This window comes from Marmota monax, unplaced genomic scaffold (assembly GCF_021218885.2).
Source record: "Marmota monax isolate L192 unplaced genomic scaffold, Marmota_monax_Labrador192_F-V1.1 WCK01_AAM20220418_F8-fsc00191, whole genome shotgun sequence".
Taxonomy (NCBI): domain Eukaryota; kingdom Metazoa; phylum Chordata; class Mammalia; order Rodentia; family Sciuridae; genus Marmota; species Marmota monax.
Genome location: NW_026693537.1, coordinates 1,191,624 through 1,217,362, shown reverse-complemented (window position 1 = coordinate 1,217,362; position 25,739 = coordinate 1,191,624). Strand labels below are relative to the sequence as shown.

General features: G+C 36.6%; 1 protein-coding gene across 1 annotated transcript in view; it reads left to right on the top strand.

The window, feature by feature from the left end:
- The first annotated feature begins 2,091 nt into the window (after positions 1-2,091).
- Positions 2,092-25,739, top strand: part of Efhc1 (EF-hand domain containing 1) — a 53,301-nt gene continuing 29,653 nt past the window's right edge. Inside the window, exons 1-5 of the mRNA XM_046458559.2 lie at positions 2,092-3,013; positions 6,685-6,906; positions 14,877-15,164; positions 19,802-19,951; positions 21,137-21,329. Of these exons, the coding sequence (XP_046314515.1) occupies positions 2,951-3,013; positions 6,685-6,906; positions 14,877-15,164; positions 19,802-19,951; positions 21,137-21,329 (916 nt within the window). The 5' untranslated portion in view covers positions 2,092-2,950. The remainder of the gene's footprint in view (positions 3,014-6,684; positions 6,907-14,876; positions 15,165-19,801; positions 19,952-21,136; positions 21,330-25,739) is intronic.

Below are 25,739 nucleotides of genomic sequence, written 5' to 3'. Positions count from 1 at the left end.
GACCTTCCAAACCATGGCACTTTTTACTTTAGCTGCCAGGGGTGGTTCTTAATGCTTTCTTCAATTCCACAAAGTAGGAAATGTGGGTACAGGCTGAAGTGCAATGTGTGCTCAGTGGTCATGTTTGGGAGAAATGAGATACATTTTTATTTTTATTTTTAGGTAAATTACTTTTAGGGAATTGAACCCAGGGCTTTGAATATGCTTCCACTGAGCTATATTTACCCAGCCCTATTTTACCAAAAATAAATAAATAAATAAAAAGTTATTTTTTTGTGATTCATCATTCTAGAGACTGGGAAGTCCAAGAGCATCGTTCCAGCATCTGGTGAGGGCCTAGGCTACTTCCTGGCATTTGGAAAAACAAAGGACAAGCAGAAGAAAACAAGCATGAGAGGCACTCTCATTTTATCACAGTCCTTGTGATAACCAATTCAGTCCTATGAGAGTGAAACCTCAGTCATGAGAGAAAGGCATTAATTTATTCATGAGGGCAAAGCCCTTTTGACCTAATTACTTCTTAAAGGTTCCACCTTCCAATACTGCTACAATGGCAAATTTCAACATGAGTTTCAGAGCAGAGAAACCATATTCAAACTATAGTAGCAACACTACCTGGTTTACCCTTCTCAAAGGGGATGGCATTTTTATGAAGCCACAGAATAACAGAAGTTTTCTTCACCTATGCACTTCTGGAGTTCAAATGTAGTTAAAACACACTCCATTAACCATGTAGCTAGCAATTTTTTTTTTTCTGAAATAGATAGGTACCTGTCAGAAGGCACTCCTCAAATAGAAACAGATGCAATAATGAACAATGGACTTAGGTATGACTCACCCTCCAGTCCAACAAGCTCCTTCCCTATCCAACCCAGGGAATATATATCTAAGTATAACCATGCAGTTAGGTAAGAAGGACATTTCTAAGTGTATCCTCATGCCAGGGAATTTATTTTTATTAAGAGAACTGGGAGGGAGGGATCATATAACTTGTAAGAGTTTAAGATTATCATGAAGAATCAGTGAAAATTAGTTACCAGTGAATCTGGGTGTTCAGCATCAATGAGGTAGAGAGAAGTGGGACAGGGCACTTTCATTTTGAAAGGTTGAACTTGCCATCTTGAATAATTCTCCTATTAGTTGGTGTCCATCTTAGGTCAGTGGCCAAGATAAAATGCAATAAATAGGTATGTCTGAAGTTTTCAATAACTTTAGGAATGCAAATCAATTCATGGAAGTTTTTTTTAAAATATTTATTTTTTAGCTGTAGTTGGACACAATACATTTATTTCACTTATTATTTTTATGTGGTGCTGAGAATTAAACCCAGGGTCTCACACATGCGAGGCAAGCGCTCTACCGCTGAGCCACAACCCCAGCCTTCATGGAAATTTTTTCTAAATCTTTAAAACTCCTTGCATTAGGTTAAGATTGTACCAACAGAAAAGGAAAAATGAGTTAAAGAAAAAAAATTCAAGAACAGGAAACAGGAAAGGAAGAGTTAGTAATAAAGAAACTTTTTGGGCCGGGTACCAATAACTGTTTTAGTTGCCACTTAGTGCATTCATGTTCTGGGTCCCCTGTGCTTCACACCAATCAGTGAAAACCAACAGGATGAACACCAACAGGATTTGCTCTGACAAGCACCAATAAAAGTAAAGCTGCTGTCTGTATTAGCAGTAAACTAATGACCCTGAGATATGCCTTCCCTGTCAGTCTTACTATTCTGTCATGTTCCTAAATTGACTGGTCAGAAACACCTGTTATAAAAACCAGACTCTTGGGCTCCACTATAGACCTATTGAATCCAAATCTCTGGGCATCTGAAATATGTTTGCTTATTTTTATTTTTAAGCTCCTCAGTGTGAATGTATAGCTATCTTTATTTTTTCCTGAAACGTTTTGGGAATAGGATTACATTTCTTTTAAAGAAAAATAATCTAAAGAAGTTTTGTAAAAAAGTACTAAATACAAAAATATCTATGATGAAGAAAATATATTCCCTCATTCAATTTACTTGCTTATTCTCAGGACTCAGTCTTTCTCTTTGAAGGAACTGCATTCCACCCTGTGGTTCCCATCTATTCATTGCTCCTGCAGTTATAAACCAGAAATTGAGAGATCTTTTCAGTGCAATTCTCGGCACTATCCTAGTGCACTGAGACCTACAGCAAATATGAAAGATCGTGCCTGAAAGAATGGAAAGTACGCTGAGAGTCAGGAACTGACAGCAGAATGAAGAAAGCTGAGGGGGTTAAAATAATAATAATGCAGCAGTGGAAGATAGGGATGAGATGGCTCTCTTAGTTCATTGGCCGTCCCTGAGTAACAGAAATGCAACTATGAATAATCCACAGCCCCCGCGCTCAAGAAGCAGGAGTTTGGGATAATTAACACCGTTCACTCGGACCAACCATTTACACTTCTGTGTGAATCTGGACAGCAGCCCTTTCCCAGAGTAGAGAGAAAAGAGCGCCTGAACTCATGGTACGAGCTTGGCGACGATTGGGGTGGAGGGAAGGAAGAAACTTCCGTCCCTTCCTCTGCAGTTTATATAAAGACGTGCTTCGACCCCTGACTTCGCTGCAAGAGCCAACACTTGCCTAACTGTACCCATCTCTTCCCACCCAGCCATCAGCTTCCACATTGCAACTTCTGGGCGCCTGGGAGGAGGATGGGCGGGGTGAAGCAGAAGGGGCGGGGCCACCTCCTCTAGGCCCACGGACCCCACCCTAAGTCCCAGTTCACATTACCGCGAGAACGTGGAGGGCCCCGAGCGGCGCACGCGCAGACCTGTCAAGCCCGCACTTCAGGTCCCGCCCACCTTCGCTGGCGGGAGCTCTGTTTGGCGTTACCATGGAGCCTGCCCCGGCCGGAGGACGCTGCTTGTCGCCGGGGCAACCGGGAAGGACAAAGCTTGACCGAGCTGGCGGCTGCCACACCGGCAGCGATGGTGTCTAACCCTGTGCATGGCCTGCCCTTTCTCCCGGGCACGTCCTTTAAGGACCCCACGGTGAGGACTTGTGTGCCCACCCCCACCTATCCCCGCCTTCCGAATACCTAGATGGGTTCCCACTTAGTGCTCCTCCATTCTCCACCCGAGTCAAACCCGTCTTCTGCCCGGAATTCTCTCTTCAATGCAGTTCTGTTGTTCTCTTCTACACAGCCTCATCCGCTGTCCCGTATCCTTTGCCACCCCTCCATCCCTCTTTTCAGTTTTTGCACTGATCCCTTTTTCGTTTTCATCCCCTTAGTTGCGTTCGTACTGCTGTGTTCCTTCAAACCTTCCCCTTTTTCCTCTAAATCAGTTCACCGCACCCAACTCCCAAGCTCCCGTTAGGTCCTCACCCTAGTTCCTTCTCTCACACCATACTCTTGTCTCTGCTCAGCTCATCCCTGACCTCCGATAGCCTCCTTCCTTTCGCCCGCTCAACACCTCTCCACCTTCATCCTCATCCTACCCGTTTCCCCCAGACCCGTCATTCTCGCCCTGCCTCCTTCCTCTTCTGAATCCTGGATCCTAATCTTTACATTCCCAGCTCTGTTTCCTGTCTTGGATGTAAATGGTTTCTATCCCCTTATTTCCATCGTGCCCTTTCACATAGTCTCCGCCCTTCGCGTTTCAGCTTCTATGCAACCTCATCCTTTTTCTCTCTCCAGCTTCCACATTTTGTACTGTCTAATCCTACACTCTGTCCATCTTTGTTTTCTGTTTCCATTGCAGTTTCTCTTCAAAATTTGCTATCTTCTTCCCAAACCATCACCCAAACCATCTCTGCTTTGTACATTTCCCGTTCCCCTCAACCTCAATGGGTTAAGTGCTGTTTCGTCTTCCCTCAGCCCTATACTTTCACTCTAACATTTTTGTAAAAAGCTCCTGTTCACATTGTGTTTTGCTTCCCCCAAACTCAAGTGTTTGTTGTCACATTTTCTAAACAAAATTATTTAATATTTGTTTCAGTTCTAACAATGTTACTGAATTATATGTTCTGCAAAATCAATATTGAGATTCAGTATACTGATTATCATAGATGAGCCAACGGTAATTTATATGAATATAGTTTAGTAATTTAGACTCTTAATTCCTCTCCATATTCACATAGCTAAGGTAAAATATTTAGTCAACATATTTTCTTCAGGAAAATAAATTTAAATTTAAAATGAAAGTGTAGTGAGAGAATTTGGGTTCTCTCTCCTTTATTAAGACACGGCAGCATAGATTTTCAGTTTCATTGGGTTTCCAGTTTTATGTAATTTAGAAAATATTATAGTAATTTTACTGCCCTGTACAGAATCAGCTTAAAGGCAGGCTTGAGTTGATTTGGGGGATTACAGAGATGTGAATGGAAGTGCCAGGATCTAAAGGTACTTATTGCCATTCTATAAGTAAGGCGAACTGTGCAGTGGTTATATTTCATGTTTTAAATACACTGGCCAGGTGTTAACTAATTTGCCTTATTTGAAATTTGAAAATATGGTCACTGTATCTTCAGCAGCGAAGTAATAGGTATATATAACTCTGAAGGTGAATATATATATTCAGAAGGTGAATCATAATGAGTGAGAAGGGTAGAGAGGCCTTGCCATGGGGTGCACCATGGGTCATAGCTGAGTGATGATAGTGATACCTTGTTGAAAATGAAGAAAGCAAACAAGTCACTGATGTTGCTCTTTTATTTTTTTGGTTGCTGAGGACAAAACCCAGGCCTAGCACCTGCTAAGCATGCACTCTACCACTGAGCCTTAGCCCCTTCTGATATTGTTTCTACCTTTAGAGGTAGAAGAAGAGGTGCTTGATGCTATTCAAGTTACTCAATGAGGAAATCAATTCAGCCCATTTTGGTTTGTATCTTGTGTGTTATGCACTTGAGCAGTTATGTCAAGTGACTTGTGGCACTAAACACAAGACCCTTTATAAAAAGTCCATAGTGGCCAGGCGGGGTGGTGCATGCCTGTAATCCCAGCTGCTCGGGAGGCAAAGGCAGGAGGATTATGAGTTCAAAGCTAGCCACAGCAATTTAGTGAGGCACTAAGCAACTCAGTGAGACTCTGTCTCTAAATAAAATACAAAATTGGCTGCGGATGTGGCTCAGTGGTCGAGTGCCCCTGAGTTCAATTCCCAGTACCAAAAAAAAAAAAATCCATAGTACATAACTCTTTTAGCAAGAGAAGTTTATTCTGTTGTACCTTTCATGTTGGTACAGATTTTAAAAACTGGTAGGCAGGGCTTCAAAGAAATTAGAAGATAAACAAGTAGGTCTTTTGTATTTTGTATTTTATTTTTTTTGTATTTTGGTACTGGGGATTATTCAGGGGCACTCAACCACTGATCCCCAGCCCTATTTTCATTTTATTTAGAGTCAGGATCTCACTGAGTTGCTTAGTGCCTCGATTTTGCTGAAGCTGGCTTTGAACTTGCTATTATCTTATTTCAGCTTCCCAAGCCTCTAGGATTATAGGTGTACACCATGGTGCCCAGCTTTTGTCTTCTTAAATATATATTTTGCAGTTAATTCCAAATTATACATGTAGTTAAGTATTTTACATATAAAAATTTGAAAGTAACCTCATATTACAAAGAATGGAAAAAGGAAAAATTAATCCAATTTGCTTTTCTACTCTTTCATTTTTTTATTTATCTTTATTTTTTCTAACTATTGAGAATATGTTCATTGTATATATATAATATATAAAAATAAAACACATAAAAATCAATATAATTAAAAAATGTATAATATAGACAGAGAATGTTTGCCAAATCCAGTCTCTCTTCATATTTGCATGCTCACAATTGTAGTATGATTTTTTTAGTCTTATTAAGGCATAAATCATTTTCTCCAGGTTTCTCTGTGGTCTGTAAAGCCATTATTTTAATGACTGTGTAATAGTCCATTACTGAGTTTTCCATCATTTACTCATGTCTTCATACGTTTGTCTTTTAAATTGTTTCCAAAGTTTTACTGTTGTAAATAACATTCTTATGGGATGCTCGAGGCATATAGTTCTTTCCCATAATTTTGTATTATAACCTTAAAATCAATGATCAAGAGTAGAATTATTGAGTCCAAGAATTTAAATACATGCTATCTAGTTGCTTTCCAAAGAGTTTTATGAATTTATCAGTGTGGTACATAAAAACAAACAGGGCTTTTAATATAAAGCACTTTCTAGTCCAGGTAAAAATATAATTCACAGAACTTTGTCTTCTGGGTTCCATGATTCACAATCACTGAGAAGATTAAAAAACATAGAAAAACTAGTAAAAAAATTAAGTGGATAGAGGAGCCCAGCATGGAGACACACACCTGTAGTCCCAGCTACTTAGGAGGCTGAGGGAGAAAGATCATCTGAAATCATGAATATAAGACCAGCATGGGTAACACAGTGAGACCCTGTCTCAAAAACAAAATGCAGATGAGATAGTATTTTAATCTTTCATGTAAGGTGAGCTGGTAGTTAAATTGAGCATTATAGAGAAAGATTTTAAATTTTAACATCTAGTAGTTCTTTCCCTCCTCATTCCTAAGTGTTTTAGTTTAAAATACAGAAGCTTTTAATGTAGGTAAACTTTAAGATGTAAGTTTTGTGATGTTTATAAGCAAAGGTTTGAGTTATAATATTTTTAAAATATTTTATATAACAAACATATAATGTTATTAATGACATATTTCTTTTCTTCTCCAGAAAACAGCTTTCCATAGAAGCCAGACGTTGGGCTACAGGAACGGCTATGCAGTTGTTCGACGTCCAACAGTTGGGATAGGTGGGGAGCGGTTACAGGTCAACCAGCTGTCTCCAGCAGAGCTGGATGAGTTGGCCAATAAAGCACCAGTTCTAACTTATGGCCAACCTAAGCAGGCCCCACCTGCAGAATTCATTCCAGCACATGTAGCTTTTGACAAAAAGGTATCACCTGGGATTCTAGGGTACCCTTGAATTTAAATGCCTGAAAGCCAACTGGCTACAGAAAACTTAAATAGTCAACCACAGGATTCCCACAGTGCTCTCTGGAGAAAATTGTTCAAATGCCTTAACCCTTACTCATAGACAGCTGAACTCAGGCTTGAAAGAAGCTTTCTTTAGTCAGGAAGTTGATTACAGAAAATAATTCCCTGTAGACCTCACTGGAATATTTGCAGATACAATTAAAGAAAAGTTGGTTGAATCCTAGAATAGTGAGTTCATATTGCCCTATGTTTACCAGCTCTATGTTTTCTGTTTCTTAAAAGTACTCTATTCTGCAACAATGAGAGGTGTTTATTCTTTATGAAATGCAAAATATCATCTTAAAAACAATGACCCCATCTATTGTCAGTTTTCTCCAGGCTGTCTCTATAAGTTTTTGTTTTTCAGGAAACACTTTACATTTAAATGTTACATAACCAAAGGGTCATAGAAAATTTTTGTTTGTTTCTCATTTACTCTTATGCTTTTGCAGTGTGAGTTGCTTTATTTCCATCTCTTGATATTTCCACATCATCCTTTCTTTTCTTCCCCAATCTTTTTTTCTCCTAAAAATCCTCTTTCTTATTTTAGGAACATGGTCATACATCCATTCATGGACTGAACCTAAATATGCACTGAACAAATTATAAATTATATAATTGGCTATATTATTTCCCATTTGCTTATTTTTCTTGTTTATTCATAGCCTTAGCAGGCACTGATAAATCAGTATAGAAGAGAGAGAAGTGAAAATACAAGAGAAGGGTACATTAGGTATTTAATAATTTATCAAGAAATCCTTGTATGTTCATTTTTTCTAAAAAGAATAGTAAATGATTATAATAAAGTAGAAAGTGAGGGGCTGGGGTTTTGGCTCAGCAGTAGAGTGCTTGCCTAGCACGTGCAAGGCCCTGGGTTCAATCCTCAGCACCACATAAAAATAAAATGAATAAATAAAATAAAGGTATTGTGTCCAACCACAACTAAAAATAAAAATAAAATTAAAAAAGTAGAAAGTGATATAAGAAAATATTGATGAAATTCAGAGAAGGAAAATTTGTGCCTGAATAAGGAAATAGCATTTTTGCTTTTAGTTATTTTATATTAATTGTTATTAATTTATGCTTATTTAATATTATTCTTTTTTATTTTTATTTGTTTTTAGTTGCTGATAGATCTTTATTTTATTTATTTATATGCGGTGCTGAGAATCAAACTCAACCCAGTCCTCACACATGCCAGGCAAGTGCACTACTGCTGAGTCCCAGCCCCATCCCCTAATATTCTTCTTCTTTTTTTTTTTTTATTTTTTAGACTGGGGATTGAACTCAGAGGCACTTTATCATTGAGCTACACAGCTCTTTTTTACTTTTTATTTTGAGAAAGGATCTTGTTATATTGCTGAGGCTGGCCTTGAATTTGCAGTCCTCCTGTCTTATCCTCCAAGTTGCTAGTGTTATAAGGGTACACCATTGCGTGGCTCATTGGCACTATCTTTAAAGAAATGTATTGTGGCCGGGCACAGTCACACATACCTGAAATCCTAACAATTCAGAAGCTGAGATAGAGGACTGAAAATTTGAGGCCAGCCTGGGCAACTTAGTGAGATACTGTCTCAAAATTTTGAAAAAGGCTGGGGATGTAGCTTAATAGTAAAATGTCCCTGGGGTTAATCACCAGTACCAAAAAATAAAAATAAAAAAGGATAGTATACATAAATAATATTATTATAACATTCATATATTTATTTTCCAGCTTATTTATTTTTATCTTTATGATTTTTAGATAAATAATCTTTATCATAGATATGAGACAGACAGTAGTTAAATGCATGGTTTTGAAATTATTTTGTTTATTTGTGGGCTTTTCTGAATTAAATCAGAATTCAAATGTTTTAAAGACTATCTTGAGGTCCTTTTTTTCATTTTTTTTTTATTTTTTGGTAACAGGGATTGAACTCAGGGGCACTCAACCACTGAGCCACATCTCCAGCCCTGTTTTGTATTTTATTTGGAGACAGGGTCTCACTGAGTTGCTTAGTGCCTTGCTGTTGCTGAGGCTGGCTTTAAATTCATGATCCTCCTGCTCAGCCTCCGGAGCTGCAGGGATTACAAGGCATGTGCCACTGTGTCTGGCTGGAGGTTCATTATTGATAACCAACATATTTGTTCATATTTTGGATATTCTTGAGGCTGTTCCTCATAGACAGAATATAACTTCATTTCTTCTTAGGTGATAAAGAACAGGACATTTTCTACATCTATTGTGAATCCCCTCATCTTTTCTCCTTGTTCCCATATAATTTTTTCTATCATTACACATTGTATTCTCTATTTCAGGCTAACTTCCTACTCTGTGTACCTGATGTTACTCTTCTTCCATCTTTTCATCTTCAACTTTCGTATTTTCATTTCAAACAAATATGGTATCCTTGTCTAGCTAAGAAACAATAGTAATAACAAAACCTCCTTTTACTCTGTGATTTCTTTAAGCAAGAAACTTTCTTTCTCAGTGGAATATCAGATAACTTACAATCTGACTTTCCCTGTCCTCAATCTCAAAACTCCTTTTTCCTGAGTAGCTAGTATTATCACTTCTGTGGCTCAAATGAGCAACTAGACAACTGTTAATGTAGGCTCATACGTAGTTATTTGCTTATACTCGGTCTACCACCTCCTTTATTCCCTGAAGCACAACTTTGATTCTATCACATCTTTAGTAAAATGCTTTCTGGATCCTTTAACGAATACTGTGAACATTATCACCACCCATCTGGCTGCTCTGACCCCAACTTGAAAGACATCTTTCTTTAATCCTTCTTTTTCCTCACAACTCACATCCAATCAATTAATAAGCTCTATTATTTTTAACTAATCTGTCCACGTTTTTCTATCTTCAATATTATAAATTCACTTTCCATACAGCTTATCTTTTAAAAATTGAACTATGTTACATATTGACCATGGCTGGCTCCATGACTTCCCAGTCATATGTAAAGTAATATTCAACTGTACAGTTTCCTCCTTCCCCTTGGCCTAGATGGCCCTCCCTGCTGTTTTCTTACTCTTTCCCTCATCTATTGTGTTTGAATAACAATGGATTTCTTTTCCTTATTTCCTTGAAGTGGCAGAACTTCCCCCACCCCATCCCCCCATTTCAGGGTCTTTGCACATGCTGTTCCTCCAATCTAGATGGTATTCCTTCTGATCTCAGGTGGTTCACTTTGTCTTATCATTCATATGCCTTACCTGAGGCTTTTCCTGACCACTGTACTAAGGAAATCTCTATTTTCTCTGTTGTTTTCCTTTCTTTGTTTTCCTCATGGCACTAATTTCTGGTCTCTGTTATTGTTGATAAGCTTAACATACAACCCACACAGGTAAGAGTAAAATTAAAAGAATGTAACAAGGCTTATTATTTTCATTGTATATGATATGGAAATATTTATTCAGGATTTCTTCCTTCTGGAAATAAACACAAACATTTCCATGTTTATTTGTGTTATTCTGAGCACTTCCTGGAAATCAGAAGAACTGAGTTCTAATTCTGGTCTTCTACCAAAAGCATTGTAACCCCAGAAAGTCACAATCTCTAGTTTACACATCTATAAACTCAGAAGGTTAGAATCTATAACTAGGAGCCCAGGCTGCTATAAAAAGTTCATGGAAAATACATTTTAAAACACATAAATATTTTGAAATATAAATATTTTTCCTTCCCTTTTATATAGTACATCAAATTATTCTACTTGATGTTATCCCAACTGCTTGCTAAATATCTTTTTTCCCATCCAAATTTTTTAATGGTGCATTGTAGTTGTACATAATGGTGGGATTTGTTGTTACAGATTATTACAGTCACACAATATAACAATAAGATTGGCCAATATAATTCCCCAGTATTTCCCTTTTCCTTTCCTTCCTCCTTCCTCCTGGTTTCTTTCCTGTACTCTACTGATCTCCCTTCAATTTTCATGAGATCTATCCCCCATCTTTCTTTTCCTTTTTCCTCTCTGATTCCCACATCTGAAGAGAAAACAATGACCCTTGACTTTCGGAGTTTGGCTTGTTTTGCTTAAAAAAATGTTCTCAAGTTCCATTCATTTTCCTACAAATGATATAATTTCATTCTTTTTTATGACTTACTAAAACTCCATTGTATATATACCACATTTTCTTTATCCATTCATCTATAAATGGCTGGTTCGATGTTTTAGTTATTGTGAATTGTGCTACTACAAACATGGTTATGCATGTATCAGTACAGTATAATGACTTAAATTCTTTAGGGTTGATATTGGGGAGGGGTATAGCTGGTCATATGGTGGTTTCATTCCTAATCTTTTGAGAAACCTCCATACTGATTTCCATAGTGGTTGTACTAATTTATAATCCCACCAACAGTGTAAAATTGTTCCTTTTTTTCTGTATCCTCTCCAGCATTTATTATTATTTGTATTTTTGACGACTGCCATTCTGACTGGTGTGAGATGAAATCTCCATGTAATTTTGGTTTGCATTTCCCTAATTACTAATTATGTTGAACATTTTTCATGTATTTGTTGGCTATTTGTATTTCTTCTTTTGAGAAGGGTCTGTTTAATTCATTTGACCATTTACTAATTGGATTATTTGTGTTTTTGTTAAGTTTTTTGAATTATTTATATATTCTAGTTAATAATCCTGCTAAAGAGATTTTTTTCTTATTATCTTCTTTTGCAGTGATTTCTTTACTAAAAGGAGCACAGACACTATACTTGATTACCACTCAACAAATGAGGACTTTTTAGGTTAGAGTATTCTTTACCTGAGACCTAATTTATTAACTTGGTTCTCTGTATCATGAATTACATATTGAAACTGTTATTTTACCAGTTGTGTAGATTTTATGGCAGAGGAAACTTAAGTACTTCTTTTATAGTCATATTTACCCCCCATTCTGAGGCCAAGTTCCTGTCACCAGATGCATCTACATGCCTTCCAATTTTAGAAAACAGACAGTTTAAGAAAAATGACTGTGGGGCTGGGGTTATAGCTCAGTGGTAGAGTGCTTGCCTAGCCCGTGTGAGCCACTGGGTTCAATCCTCAGCATCACATTAAAAAAATGAATAAAATAAAGATATTGTGTCCTTTTACAACTAGAAATATTAAAAGAAAAAAAAGAACATGGTTGTGGCCTCAGAATAAGTCTTTCATCTTTCTCTGTGCTCATTCCTTTGATGGGTCATTTAGATTCATAGATTGGACTGGCCTCCTAATGTTGACAAGCTGTCCTCTGAACATAACATATATAATAACCTATTTGATATATCCTCTTGAATATATAATAGATATTTAAATGAAACATGTCTAAAACGGAACTCCTAATTTCCCCCAAAACCTTGCTCCATTACCCATTACTATCAGTTTGATATTAATTCTATCTATCCTGCTTATGTCTGAGTCATCCTTGCCTATTCTCTAATGCTTATTTCTTTTCCAAAACCTTAGGTCTGCATCTTAAATTACCCCCTGCAATGTCAACTTGTGCTGTCACTTAAATTCAGTAGTCTAAAATCAAGCTCACCAGCTGTCCTGTTAAAATTATCTTCTTTTTTTCTCAATTTTTATGGTCTTACCACTGTATCCCTAGCACTGTCGTCGTCCATCCTCCTCCTTTCTCATTTTCAGTTCAGTCAGCCACCTTCTGCTTTTCCATTGTTGGTAACTAATTATTGCAGCCTGGACCATGGAAAGGGCTTTTAATGTTATTACCATACCTAGCATATCCTGCATACTGCTTCTGGGTTTCTTTTTGCTTTTTTGTTTGTTTTTGCATTACAATTCTTATTACATATATATATATATCACAATTTTTCATATCTCTGTTTATATATGAAGTATGTTGACACCCAATTCAAGTCTTCATACATGTACTTGGGATAATGATGTCCATCACATTCCACCACCCTTGCTAAACCCCTGCTCCCTCCCTTTCCCTCTTACCCCTCTTCCCTATCTAGAATTCATCTAATCTTCCCATGCTCCCCCTCCCTACCCCACTATGAGTCAGCCTCCTTATATCAGAGAAAACATTCAGCATTTGTTTTTTGAGGATTTATTAACTTCACTTAGCATTATCTTCTCCAACGCCATCTATTTACCTGCAAATGCCATGATTGTATTCTCTTTTACTGCTGAGTAAAATTCCATTGTGTATATATGCCACATGTTTTTTTTATCCATTCATCCACTGAAGGGCATCTAGGTTGGCTCCACAGTTTAGCTATTATTGTGAATTGTGCTGCTATAAATGTAAACATTGATGTGGCTGTGTCCCTGTAGTATGCTATTTTTAAGTCCTTTGGGTATAGTCCGAGGAGAGGGATAGCTGGGTCAAATGAGGGTTCCATTCCCAGATTTCCAAGGAATCTCCATACTGCTTTCTATATTGGCTATACCAATTTGAGTCCTACCAGCAATGTATGAGTGTACCTTTTCCCCCACATCCTCTCCAACACTTATTGTTGTTTGTCTTTATAATAGTTGCCATTCTGACTGGAGTGAGATGATATCTTAGAGTAGTTTTGATTTGCATTTCTCTGATTGCTAGAGATGATGAGCATTTTTTTCATTCATATTTGTTGATTGATTGTATATCCTCTTCTGAGAAGTGTCCAGGTCTTTGGCCCATTTGTTGATTGAGTTATTTGATTTTTGGTGCTTAGCTTTTTGAGTTCTTTATATATCTTAGAGATTAGTGCTCTATCGGATGTGTGAGGGGTAAAAATTTGCTCCCTGGATGTGGGCTTTCTATTCACCTCACAGATTGTTTCTTTTGCTGAGATTGCTTCTGGATTTCCTTCCTCTTTTTCTGTTATTACATTGCCTAAAATCCCCTCATGTTCCCTTTGCTTATCTAACATTTTCTCACTCTTCAAGTCTAATATGTATTCTCAGTTAAGATTTCTCAGACCACCTATGCAGATTTTTTTTTTGAACCATCATATTATCTGTTATCTAGGAAATAGTGAGAGATGTGGAGAGAACATTGGGCTATGAGTCAGTAGACTTACAGAGTTTCAATCTTAGCTCTGATTCAATTCCTCATATGGCCTCAGACAAGTCACTGTGGCAACCTGGGTCTAAGTTTTCTTTGTAAAATAAATGGGGTTGGATTATCTGATCAATTCTGTTTTAATAGTTTGCATGGTTATAAATCTGTGACTCAAATACAGGCTATTTCATATTGAATTACTGTGATCATATCTCCACTTGTAATTTTTTATAATTTACCCAAAATTTTACTTAATTATCTTTGTCTTTTGTTTTTACTATTTTTCTGCTTTAAATATTCTACTACACTTAACCATTTTACCTTTTTATTATGAGTTTTAAGGTCTTCATTTCGTTGTAGTTATTTTTCTCCTAGGCAACAGCCAGTTTTCTTTCTTTCTTTTTTTATTTTGTTCTTCCACAATAGATACTTTACCCTTTCTAACAACATTGATGTGTAGAATTATTTTTCTATTCATCAAGCTGTTCTTGTGTCTTCATTTAACGGTTTTCTTGATTTGTTTCTCTGAGTCTAGTAGAAGCTTGGGTAAACTCTCTGGTCTACTTAGAGTATCATTCTGATACTTTCTTTCTCTGAAGAGAAATATTTTTAATTTCTTAATTAAAAATATTTTAATCTTAAATATTTTTAATTTTTCAACCATTTAAATAGGTTTTATAAAAACCCTCTAGGCCTATATGTCATAAAAAGAGGGTGACAGGGTAGATTTATAGTTTGGTCATGGATTGCAGTTTGCCAACTCTTGATTTAGAGAATGAATAATGAGTATTCATATCTCCCTGTGTGGTCCTCTTTTTCAGGAAGGTACTTAATGTTTTTTAGATGACAATGACAAACTAATACTACACCATTTCTCCTTGCCTTGTATATTATAGGTGCTGAAATTTGATGCCTATTTCCAGGAAGATGTTCCTATATCAAGCGAGGAACATTATAGAATCCGTCAAGTGAAAATTTACTACTATCTAGAAGATGATAGTATATCTGTAATGGAGCCTGTTGTTGAAAACTCTGGCATCCCTCAAGGCAAGCTAATCAAACGCCAGCGTATACCCAAGAATGATGTAGGAGACCATTATCATTGGAAAGACCTAAATCGAGGAATAGACATAACCATGTATGGCAAAACTTTCCGAATTGTTGACTGTGACCATTTCACACAGGTATATTATGTATTTGTGGAAGTTGTGGGATCTTAGGCATCATTCTCACTTACAGCCAGATAAGTTCGTTTCTTAGGGTAATGGGAGGACACTGATAATCTGTCCTGTGTGAATTATTATGTAGGTTAACTTAAGTATTGGTGTGCTATGTGTTGATATGTGCCAACACTATTTGAAACATTATTTTTTTAGAATGACATTAATACAGATCCACTCAAAATCAAGCTCTACCATAGCTGAATCATTTAGTAAGAAACCAGTTGCAGTGGCAATTCAGATAGGAAGTAGGAAAGGTAATGCCTTTAATGGGATAGAAGTAGGGAAGAGGAAGAGGCATTGAACATTTTAAGTTCAAGTTTATAAAGACAGTACCACCTCTATTAACAAATAGGAGCCCCAAATTTCTATGTGTAGTTTATATAGTTTTTAAACTATATTTTGCTATATTTGAGGGAAATTTATCTGATGGATTTCTGAAAAAAAAATTTTTTTAATATTTTATATCAAGAAAAATCCTTCACTTTCTCTATTTTGTAAATTTTGATTTTTTTATGCAAAATTGGCTTTTCTTAATACATGTGATATGATGACTTTTCTTTAGCATAGAGTATAAATATTAGGAAGTCAATACAAACTTTTTCAGTTTAAAGAATTTCTAGCAGCAGGCTTTTATGCCCTTAATCTCATACTACTTAATGCCAAATGTGATTATTACATGCACTGAGCTCCTATGAATTCATCCATTTTTATTTGACAACTTTTTAATAAATATTTACTATATACAGAGACTAAAGGGAAGTGAAGTAGTTATAACTATAATGTCACCAAAGACACTGAATTAATAAATACTGAACCATTGTTCTTGGGACAAATGCAGGTTTAGGTTTCTTCTGATCTCTGGTCAAAACATTTTTGTCAAACAATATATACCTTTTTTATGTATGTTTCTGTTCAAAGACACTTGATTTAATATATATTTCATTCATTAACATTGAGCTCATGACCAACAGCACTATAACTCACACCCCAAAGAATCTTATGTAACACATGTATTTTCTCCATCATTGGAGAAAATGGTGTGTTAGCCAATTGAGGCTACCATAACAAAAGCTCTACACTTTAAGACCTTTTAAACAGCAAAATAACCAAGAAAAAGGAGAAAAATGAAAAACGTGGCAAAAAAGATCCTTTTTTATAATGTGAGAACTAGAACAAGAAGGCAAATCTTCACCTTTTCTACCTCCTCTGAGAATGTATACATCTGGGCAACTCAAATTTTCTGCAACCTGTGCATGTCTGTGAATGACAACATTATGTAAGAAATATTGATTTTAGGGTTACAAGTAGATTTTAGCAAGTAGGGAAATTCACAAATATGGAATCCATGAATGTTGAGGATCAGTGTATTTTAATAACTGAAATTTGACTAGAGGTATATATTTCTACATTTTAAAACTTACATGTTTGAACTTGGCATGTGGCTCAGTGATAGAATGCTTGCCTAAGCATGCATGAGGCCTTAGATTCCAGCACTGCAAAAAAATAAAATTATATAAATAACTAAAAACATACACATCTAATTGGTGTTCTTCATTAGGGGTGGACCTCTGAGAGGATAGAGCCCTCTCAGAGCCCTTTTCACAGTCCTCTCATAGCCCTTTTTCACTCTTTTGAGACAGCGTCACACTCAGTTTCCCAGGCTGGTCTCAAACTTGCAATCCTACTGTCTTAGCCTCCCAAGTCTCTGGGATTACAGATGTGCATCACCATGTTCAGCTATTATACTTTTAAAAGGATGGAATGTCAAGTTGTATTAAAATAAATGCCAGAATTTATGGCATGATTTGAATCCAGAAACAGCGCCTCTCACCACCTCCTCACTGCTCCAAATAAATATTTGGGGCTACAGTCTGAATTGACTAAACACATTAAAAAAGTAAATCTCCAGAAATCATAGATCTAGAATATATTATTTTTTGTGAGAGTATTGTTGCTAGTGTAACAGGTGTAAATCCTACTGCACCAATGCTTATGTGCAAGAAATATTGTTTTGTTTCTAAAAAAATAACATAAACCACCTTGAGACGCAGTCTAATTTGGCTGGTATGTTAGGCAGTTGAGGTTACCATAACAAAAATACTGTAGACTTGATGGCTTAAACAGTATAAATTTATTTCTTCTGGATGCTAGAAGTTGGAGATCATGGTGCTAGATAATGGAGGGGTTCTAGTGAAGGTTTTCTTCCTGGCCTGCAGACAGCCCAATTCTTTGGTGCTCACATGGCTTTTTTCCTTTTTTTAAAATATTTGTTTTAGTTATACATGGGCAAAATATCTTTATTTTGTTTATTTATTTTTATGTGGTGCTGAGGATCCAACCCAGGGTCTCACACATGTGAGGGCGAGCACTCTACCGCTGAGCCACAACCCCAGCCCCTCACATGGCTTTTTCTTAGTGCATGTACATGGAGGAAGAGAGGGAAAGAGAGCATGGGCACAAGTGAATACTCACAGAAATACTTTTATTTTTCTGACTAATCCTATTGGATCAGAGCCCCACCTTTTTTGGCCTCATTTAACCTTAACTACTTACATACATAAAGGCTCCATCTCCAAAGAGTCATGTTGGGCATTAGGGATTTAACATATGAATTTGGGGGAGGGGGGTACATAAACATTCCATCTATAACAGCTAGTGTTTCTAATCATTAAACTTTGCCAAAAATTCCAAGCCCTAAGAACAACAAGAAATCAGACCCACTCCTAGGCCAAAAGGATCATATAGGCAGGGCCCACAGACTGTCCAGAGACCAAGGGCACCTCCCTGATGCTTTGGTACTAGTAAGATCCTGGATCTCAGAATAACTGAGATTGGATGGCCTGTCTGGGGCTACATGTGTACTTCAGAGAACTGACACTGAGCACATATACAGGTCCTGCTTGTTTGAGGCCTACCAACCTGTAAATTTTCTAATCTGGAGAAACTTTCTGCTTTCTCGTTTCTTGCCTCAAAAATTATTCCATTTTCTGTTATCTTCTTGGTACATTTTAGAGTAATATCTTCAAAGAGTTTAGGCTTCTTTAAAAAATAGGAAAACTTCAGGAAGCTTCTGTTCCTGCCAGAATTGCTAAGGTAAAATTTAAAAAGGGCTTGCTTCTGTTGGATGTAATAGAAGAGAGTAAAACACCCATTAAATGCTTCAGTCAATAATTGTGTTACACTAATGCTTCATTTCAAGAGAAAATTTTATAGTTATTATCTCTAGTTCAATAGTTTTAGTGGAAGTTAAGATTATAATATTTTCATACTGAAATTATATTGGATATAATATCTAATAAAACTTAATACTGACTTCACATGCTAGTTAGCAGTAGAGCTAACACTCAAACCAATGTATCATGGCCCTGAGTTCTATATAATTTTTTATTGAATTGTCCAAAAGAAAGCTATATGATTCTCAAATTTTTTTGTTAATTTCCAGTTCAAAAATGTCCTATTCCTTTCTGATATTAATTAAGGTACAGTTTATTGCACTTTTTCTTTCTTTTTTAAAAATATTTTGTTAGTTGTTGATGGACCTTTATTTATATGTGGTGGCCGAGAATTGAACCTAGGGCCTCACACATGCTAGGCAAGCTCTCTATCACTGAGCCACAACCCCAGTGCCCTATTGTGCTTTTTCTTTTCTTTTCTGAACTGGGACTTGAACCTCTGAGCTATATCCCAGATTTTTTTTTTTTCCTATGCTGGCAATTGAACTCAAGGGTGCTGTTACATCCACAGCCCCTTTTCAGTCTTTTGAGACAGCATCACACTCAGTTTCCTAGGCTGGTCTCAAACTTGCAATCCTACTGTCTTAGCCTCCCAAGTCTCTGGGATTACAGGTGTGCATCACCATGCTCAGCTATTATACTTTTAAAAAGATGGAATGTCAAGTTGTATCAAAAGAAAATTACTTAGAAAATGATATTTGAATTTGTAATTAGAAAAACAAAATTGAAGATCTTATCAAATTCAGTTGATTTTATTGACTTTTTCTAGTGAGATATGAACACTTGATTTATCTTTCCTATTTTGCTAAAACATTTTTTGGTCTAAAATAACCAGTGGTTATGCTTTCTTTTCCTTTTGGTGAGGGAGATCAATTTAATAATATACTTGTTTTAAGTAAATTGGAAAGTTGGGATATGATTTCATCTTAGCCATTGTTCAGCTTGCTTGCAGACCAAATGTGAATTGCATACTGTTGAAAACATAATTAAGTTCCAGATGTGTGTTTTGAAGCAAAATACACACACAGTAATTCTAGGATTTACTCTTCTCTTGGGCACCTAACTTGATTCATCTAAATTCATATTTGAATCCAGTTACCTTACCATTATGTCTCCCAACTAACCTAGCAAATAACCTACCAATTTTATAGAATATGGAATACTTTGGGTAAATATCAATCATTATTTCTATCACCATAAAGTTAACTGAAGATAATATTTCTATGATATGCTCAAGCTACAAACTAGCGGTTAATTTGCATAATGGCATATGTATTATTATTGCACCTATTTTATACCATCAGTTTATTACTTATTCCAAGAAGCTCTAAGAAAAATGATCATTATTAATTTTGAAATATTTAGGTATATTTGGAAAGTCAAGGAATTGAATTAAATCCACCAGAAAAGATGGCTCTTGATCCTTACACTGAACTCCGGAAACAGCCTCCTCGTAAGTATGTCACCCCATCGGACTTTGATCAACTTAAGCAGTTTCTCACCTTTGATAAACAGGTAAGTAACCTGGGAAAGAAGGTGAACTTGTTTCAAAATATGGCACATGTGTTTATTGGCAAGCTGTTTTACTAGCTTTATTGGTAATGACTTTAAAATATTATATCTGTAATTTAACCATTTGGATATAGTGCTGTCTTTTTGGTTTCATGTAGGATTAGAGTTATGCCAATGGCTAAGTTTCTTACTAGAGATCAAAAGAAGATTGTGGAGTTAAGTTTTGTGAATCTCAACATATGTTCACATCCTGAGCTACATCTACCCCCACTTTACATTTTCAGTTGACCATTTCTTTCCCCTAAAATGCATTAATTTCATAGAATCTTTTTGGAAAACTTGAAGTGGATTATTGGAAAATTTCAAAGATGTTGCATATTTATTAGTTTCTAATATTAAAATAGTTAATTTCACAGAAACCTCAGTATAAATGCTTCCTTGTTAAATGTTATGCTAATGTTGGAGTACAGAATATTGTGAACATTTTCCGACTCTCTGTTCCAACCTTCCTAATTCTTCTCCTGGTAAGTCCAAGTGTGTAAACTGATTGAATCTTCTTTCCCTAGTAAAGAGGAAGTGAAAAGAGAAAAATTACCCTTAATACTTGGTTATTTTCCCACCTCTCCCAGAAGTTAAATTTCTTTTTGTTGAGAAGATGATACCTAGTGCTAGGGTCATCTTTTAAGGATTTTCTTTGTATTAGTCATTATCTGTTATTACTTGCTATTTAAAGATTATGTTGATTCTATTACTAGAAGATGTGTGCTAATAGAACCAGAAAAAAATAGACTGGTTAATAGTTAATAGATGAAAATTCTTTCCATCTTTTCATACTAATTATATGTCAACCATTCACATGTATCTTTATTGATTTATGTAAGCCACTGTACAGAGTACCTCTTTACTCTTTTAATTCAGCTTCTCTTTCATTGATGAACATTTTGAGTTAAAGTAAGCTCTTCTTAGTACAAATAAGCCTTTTCTTCTCTCCAGCTATTAACATCTGATATGTACCCCAAGATGTTTTAGGATCTTTGATGAATATTTCTTTTTTTCCATTTATCATCTGAAATTATCACAGTCTTTCCAAATAATCATTTCATCATTGTCTCATGTATAATGCCAAAGTAAGTTAAACTCTCCAGTTCTAGGATTCTTACTTAAGTTTTTACTTTGGATTCCACAAAGGTTCTTCGATTCTATGCAATCTGGGATGATACAGACAGTATGTTTGGTGAATGTCGGACCTATATCATTCATTACTATCTAATGGATGGTACGGTGGAGATTCGAGAGGTCCATGAACGGAATGATGGGAGAGATCCTTTCCCACTCCTAATGAACCGTCAGCGTATGCCCAAGGTTTTGACAGAGAATGCAAGTATGTTCAAATTACCCTGTTATTGAGGAATTTTTTTTTAATCTTTAAGGAGTTTTTTATTCAGTGTGGTTGTTTCTTTACACTTGAAAAGTTCTAGATGTTTTCTTAGCAAATGGTTCTTAGGTTCTTAGCAAATGGCTTTCCCACAATACCCCACCTTTAACTTGATTCAGACTTGACTCCCAGACAATCTGGTAGAGATGACTCATATGTAGATCAAGGAAACCAAGCAAAAATAGCAGTGGGAGATTAATTTAAGGAAAGGTGGAATAGGCTTCTTAACTGAAGTGATTTAATAATGGATTTTTATTGTGCTTTTTAAACAGGACTTGTGATTTAAGGATATAGCTTAGCTTAGCATTTTCTTATATGCTTTCCTGATTTCGATTCTCATCTCAACTAATTTGTAAATAGGAAATTTCTATGTGTTTAACTTGAGATTGGGAAAGACATGTCTGTAACTCGGAGGGAGGAGTCCAATTGCTCAGAACCTACTCTTTTTTCACTGATCTAAAATAACACCTTGCATGTTAGATGGTAAGAAGGCAACAAAATGGTAATGGGTACCTGCTGTTTAATATTTCCTAGGATAAGGAGGCTTGCTTTACTTATTGACTTAGCAGTTAAAGACTTTTCTCTTACAAAATGTCATCTTGGTCACATGTAATAGCATCTCCAATGTTTGAGAGTGAAACAATTTTGCAAATGTGTTCATTGATTTTTTTTTTTATTTTTACTATGTTTTTTGGAACTAGGAGATAAGAAATTCTAGGTATTAAGCAAGAGGTTTGTCTAGATTAGTGGCTGTAAACAAATCGGACAGTGCAAAGACTAAATTCAATCCACCCAAATGTATTTCTTAGCCTGTACAGTGTTGTTGTTTAATGCAGTGTTTTTTTGTGAGCAAGGAGTTGGAGGATTTTTATCCCTGTGAATATAGATAAATAGAATGTGGTGAAGGTGCACCTTGATTACTATGAATTAGTGAGAAGCAATAAACAAGATGTACACAGAGAGCAAATGAATGGATCTAAAAAAGAGTGCTGTGTAGAAAACAAAGAAATAGAACAAAATGATGCACTAAAATTTATATAATGTGAAACCCACGCAGAACAGTACTACACATGGTACACATTCAGTCAAAAATGCTGCACATTAGTGGCAGAGGAGTCTGGGGTTGGTCCTTTAGAGTGATTCTGACCAGAGTTAGAATCCTACAATGCTGGACCACAGGCCAGTGACTATGGATGAGGCATGTGGGCCTACCTTGACCCATGGGAGAGGATTGGGGAGAATGGACTACCTTTTTGAGGTATTCCCTGGTTCATGCTGATCTCAAACAGCAAACTATTGCTGCATCTCAAAGAATTAGAAGAAAAAGATCAAACAAAACCTAAAATTAGTAGAAGGAAAGAATAAAGATAAGAAGTAAATGAAATAGACACTTAAAAGAATGTAAAAAAATCAATGAAACAAAGAGCTGGTTCTTTAAGAAGATTAAAAAAAATTGACAATACTTAGCCTGACCAAGAAAAAGAGAAAAGACACAAATAAAATCAGAGATGAAAAGGGAGACATTATAGTTGATACCACAGGCATATAAAAGATCATAGGAATTATGAGCAACTATATCCCAGCAAACTTAATAGCCAAGAAATGGACAAAATCCTGGACACATGCACCTTATCAAGACTGAATCATGACAAATAGGAAAGTTGAACTGACCAGTAACAAGTAACAAGTTGATGAATTCGTAATAAGTTTTCCATTAAAGAAAAGCCCAGAGACAGATTACTTCACTGCTGAATTCTACCAAACACTTTGAGAAGAACTAATACCAATTCTTCTCAAATTATTTTAAAAAACTAAAAAGGTAGGAGTTATTCTAACCACAGTCTATGATGTCAGTATTACCCTGATGCCATAACCAGACAAGGGTATAACAACAAAAAGAAAACTAAATGATTAAAAAAATTGATACGGAGGCAATTCTTTGAAACAAATTCTATGAGGCCAGCTTTATGCTGATAAGAAAATTATAGGCTGATATCCTTGATGATCATAGATTGAAAAATCCTCAACAAAATATTAGTAAACCCAAACCAACAGCACATTAAAAAGATTATTCATCATGATCAAGTGGTTTTCATTGCAGGGATGCAGGATGCACATGTTATGTTTTAGATTTGAAATATCTCCCAAAAGCTCATGTATGAGACAATGCAGATTTTTTCAGAAGTGAAATGAGTAGATTATAAGAATTGTGTATTAATCAGTGGATTAATCCACTGATATGAATTAACTGGGGTAGTAACTGTCAGCAGCTAAGGTGTGGCTAGAGGAAGAAGATCACTGGAAGCATGACTGTGGGGTTTATATATTCTCCCTGATGAGCAAAGCTCATACTCTGCTTCTGGTGGCCACATTCCAAGTAACTTTCTTCTTCCACACCCTTCTGCCATGGGCCTCACCGCAGGCCCAAGGCTATGGAGTAGGCAGACCATGGACTGAACCTTTTAGTCCATTAGCCAAAATAAACTTTTCCTTCTCTAAGTTGTTCTTGTCAGGTATTGGACACAGCAGCGAAAAGCTGACTAAAACATGTGATATGCCATATCAACAGAATGAAGAACAAATACAACATGATCATCTCAAGAGATGCAGAAAAAGCATTTGCTAAAATTCAACCTTTCTCGCTCTCTTTTTGGTTTTCATACACTTTACTATTTATTTATAATATTCAACATCTCTAACAATGAAAATGCTGGGGTAAATTAGGTAAAGAAGGAATGTTTCTCAACACAATGCCCATTTAGAAGAAGCCAATAGCTAACATTATACCAAATGGGTAAAAGCTGAAAGTTTTCTAAGATCTGCAACAAGACCATAATGCCCACTTTCACTTATCATAGTACTAGAAATCCTAGCCAGACCAATCAGGCAAGAGAAAGAAATAATAAAAAGCATCAAAATTGATCAAGAGGAAGTCAAATTGTCACTGTTTTCAGATGACATGATCTTATATGTAGAAAACCCCAAAGACACCACCAACAAAAACAACAAAATCAGAACTAAAAAGTTAATTCAGCAAATTTTTAGAAAATAAATATACAAATATCACTAGCATTGCTATATGCCACTGTGAATTATCTGCAATAGAAACAAAGATAGCAATCCTATTAACAATAGCTACTAAAACCAAACACACAAAAACAACTAGGAATAAATACCTAGAGGTGAAAGATCTCTACAATAAAAATTAAAATTATAGAACACTGATGAAAGAAATTAAAGAGGACACATAAAATAGATATCCTGTGTACATGGATTGGAAGAAGCAATATTATTAAAAAGTATATACTAAGCCCAGATCTGCCTCACTGACCTACGCAGGAGTTCTTGCCCAAAGTAGGCCTGAGACCACCCCGTGATCAGCAGACACCTGCCAGAGCTCAGGCTTAGCCCAGGACCTCCTCTGCTCACTGGTAGATACCCACCAAAGTCAGGCTGAGCCCAGATCTGCCTCGCTGACCTGCGCAGGAGCTCAGGCCCATGGTAGGCCCAAATCCATCCCATCAATGGCAGACACCAATCAGAGCTCAGGCTTGGCCCAGGACTACCTCTGCCCACCAGTAGATACTGCTGCACTCAGGCTCAGCTCAGACTTGCCTTGCTGACCTGTGCAGGACCTGGGGCCCAGGGTAGGCCCAAGTTTATCCCATCCCTAGCAGACACCTGCCAGAGCTTAGGCCCAACTCAGACCCAACTGGCTGACCTGTGCAGGAGCTAGGGCCCAGGGTAAGTTTGGGTCTGCCACACTCCCACCACCACCTGGGAGCCCAGGTCTAACCTACTTTCATCTTGAGACACTGCAGCCATCCTCAGAGCCTTCTCCATGCAGTAGCCTCTACCTTGGACAACAGAGAGGGCCTAGAAGCAGCTGCATCTTGGAACAGGAATCCCAAAGCCAGTCTAAGGCCCACCCTTTCAGCCCCATCTCTGAAAGACATTGTATTCATCTTGGGGCACTTTCCACTGCTATCTCCAGTTACCTCCTGCTATTGACACCTATAATTGCAGTAGCATCTGTCCTGGGACACTGGCAGGGCCTGAAAGCCCAACACCAAGGTGAAATACAGATAATCTGCACAGATGCTACAAGATGATAGGGTAGAAATTGTAATACCTCAGATCCACACTGCAAGTAAGGAAATTCCATAGACAACATGAAAAAATAAGGGAGGAAAGTGCCCCAAACAAATCAGGATACTACAATAACAGAACCCATAGACAGTGCAGTTGATAAAATGTCAGAAAAGGAGTTCAAAATGTTCATAATTAAAATGGTCTGTGAATTAAAGAATGACCTAAATGAGCAAATATAGGCAAAAATTGGTCACTTCAACAAAC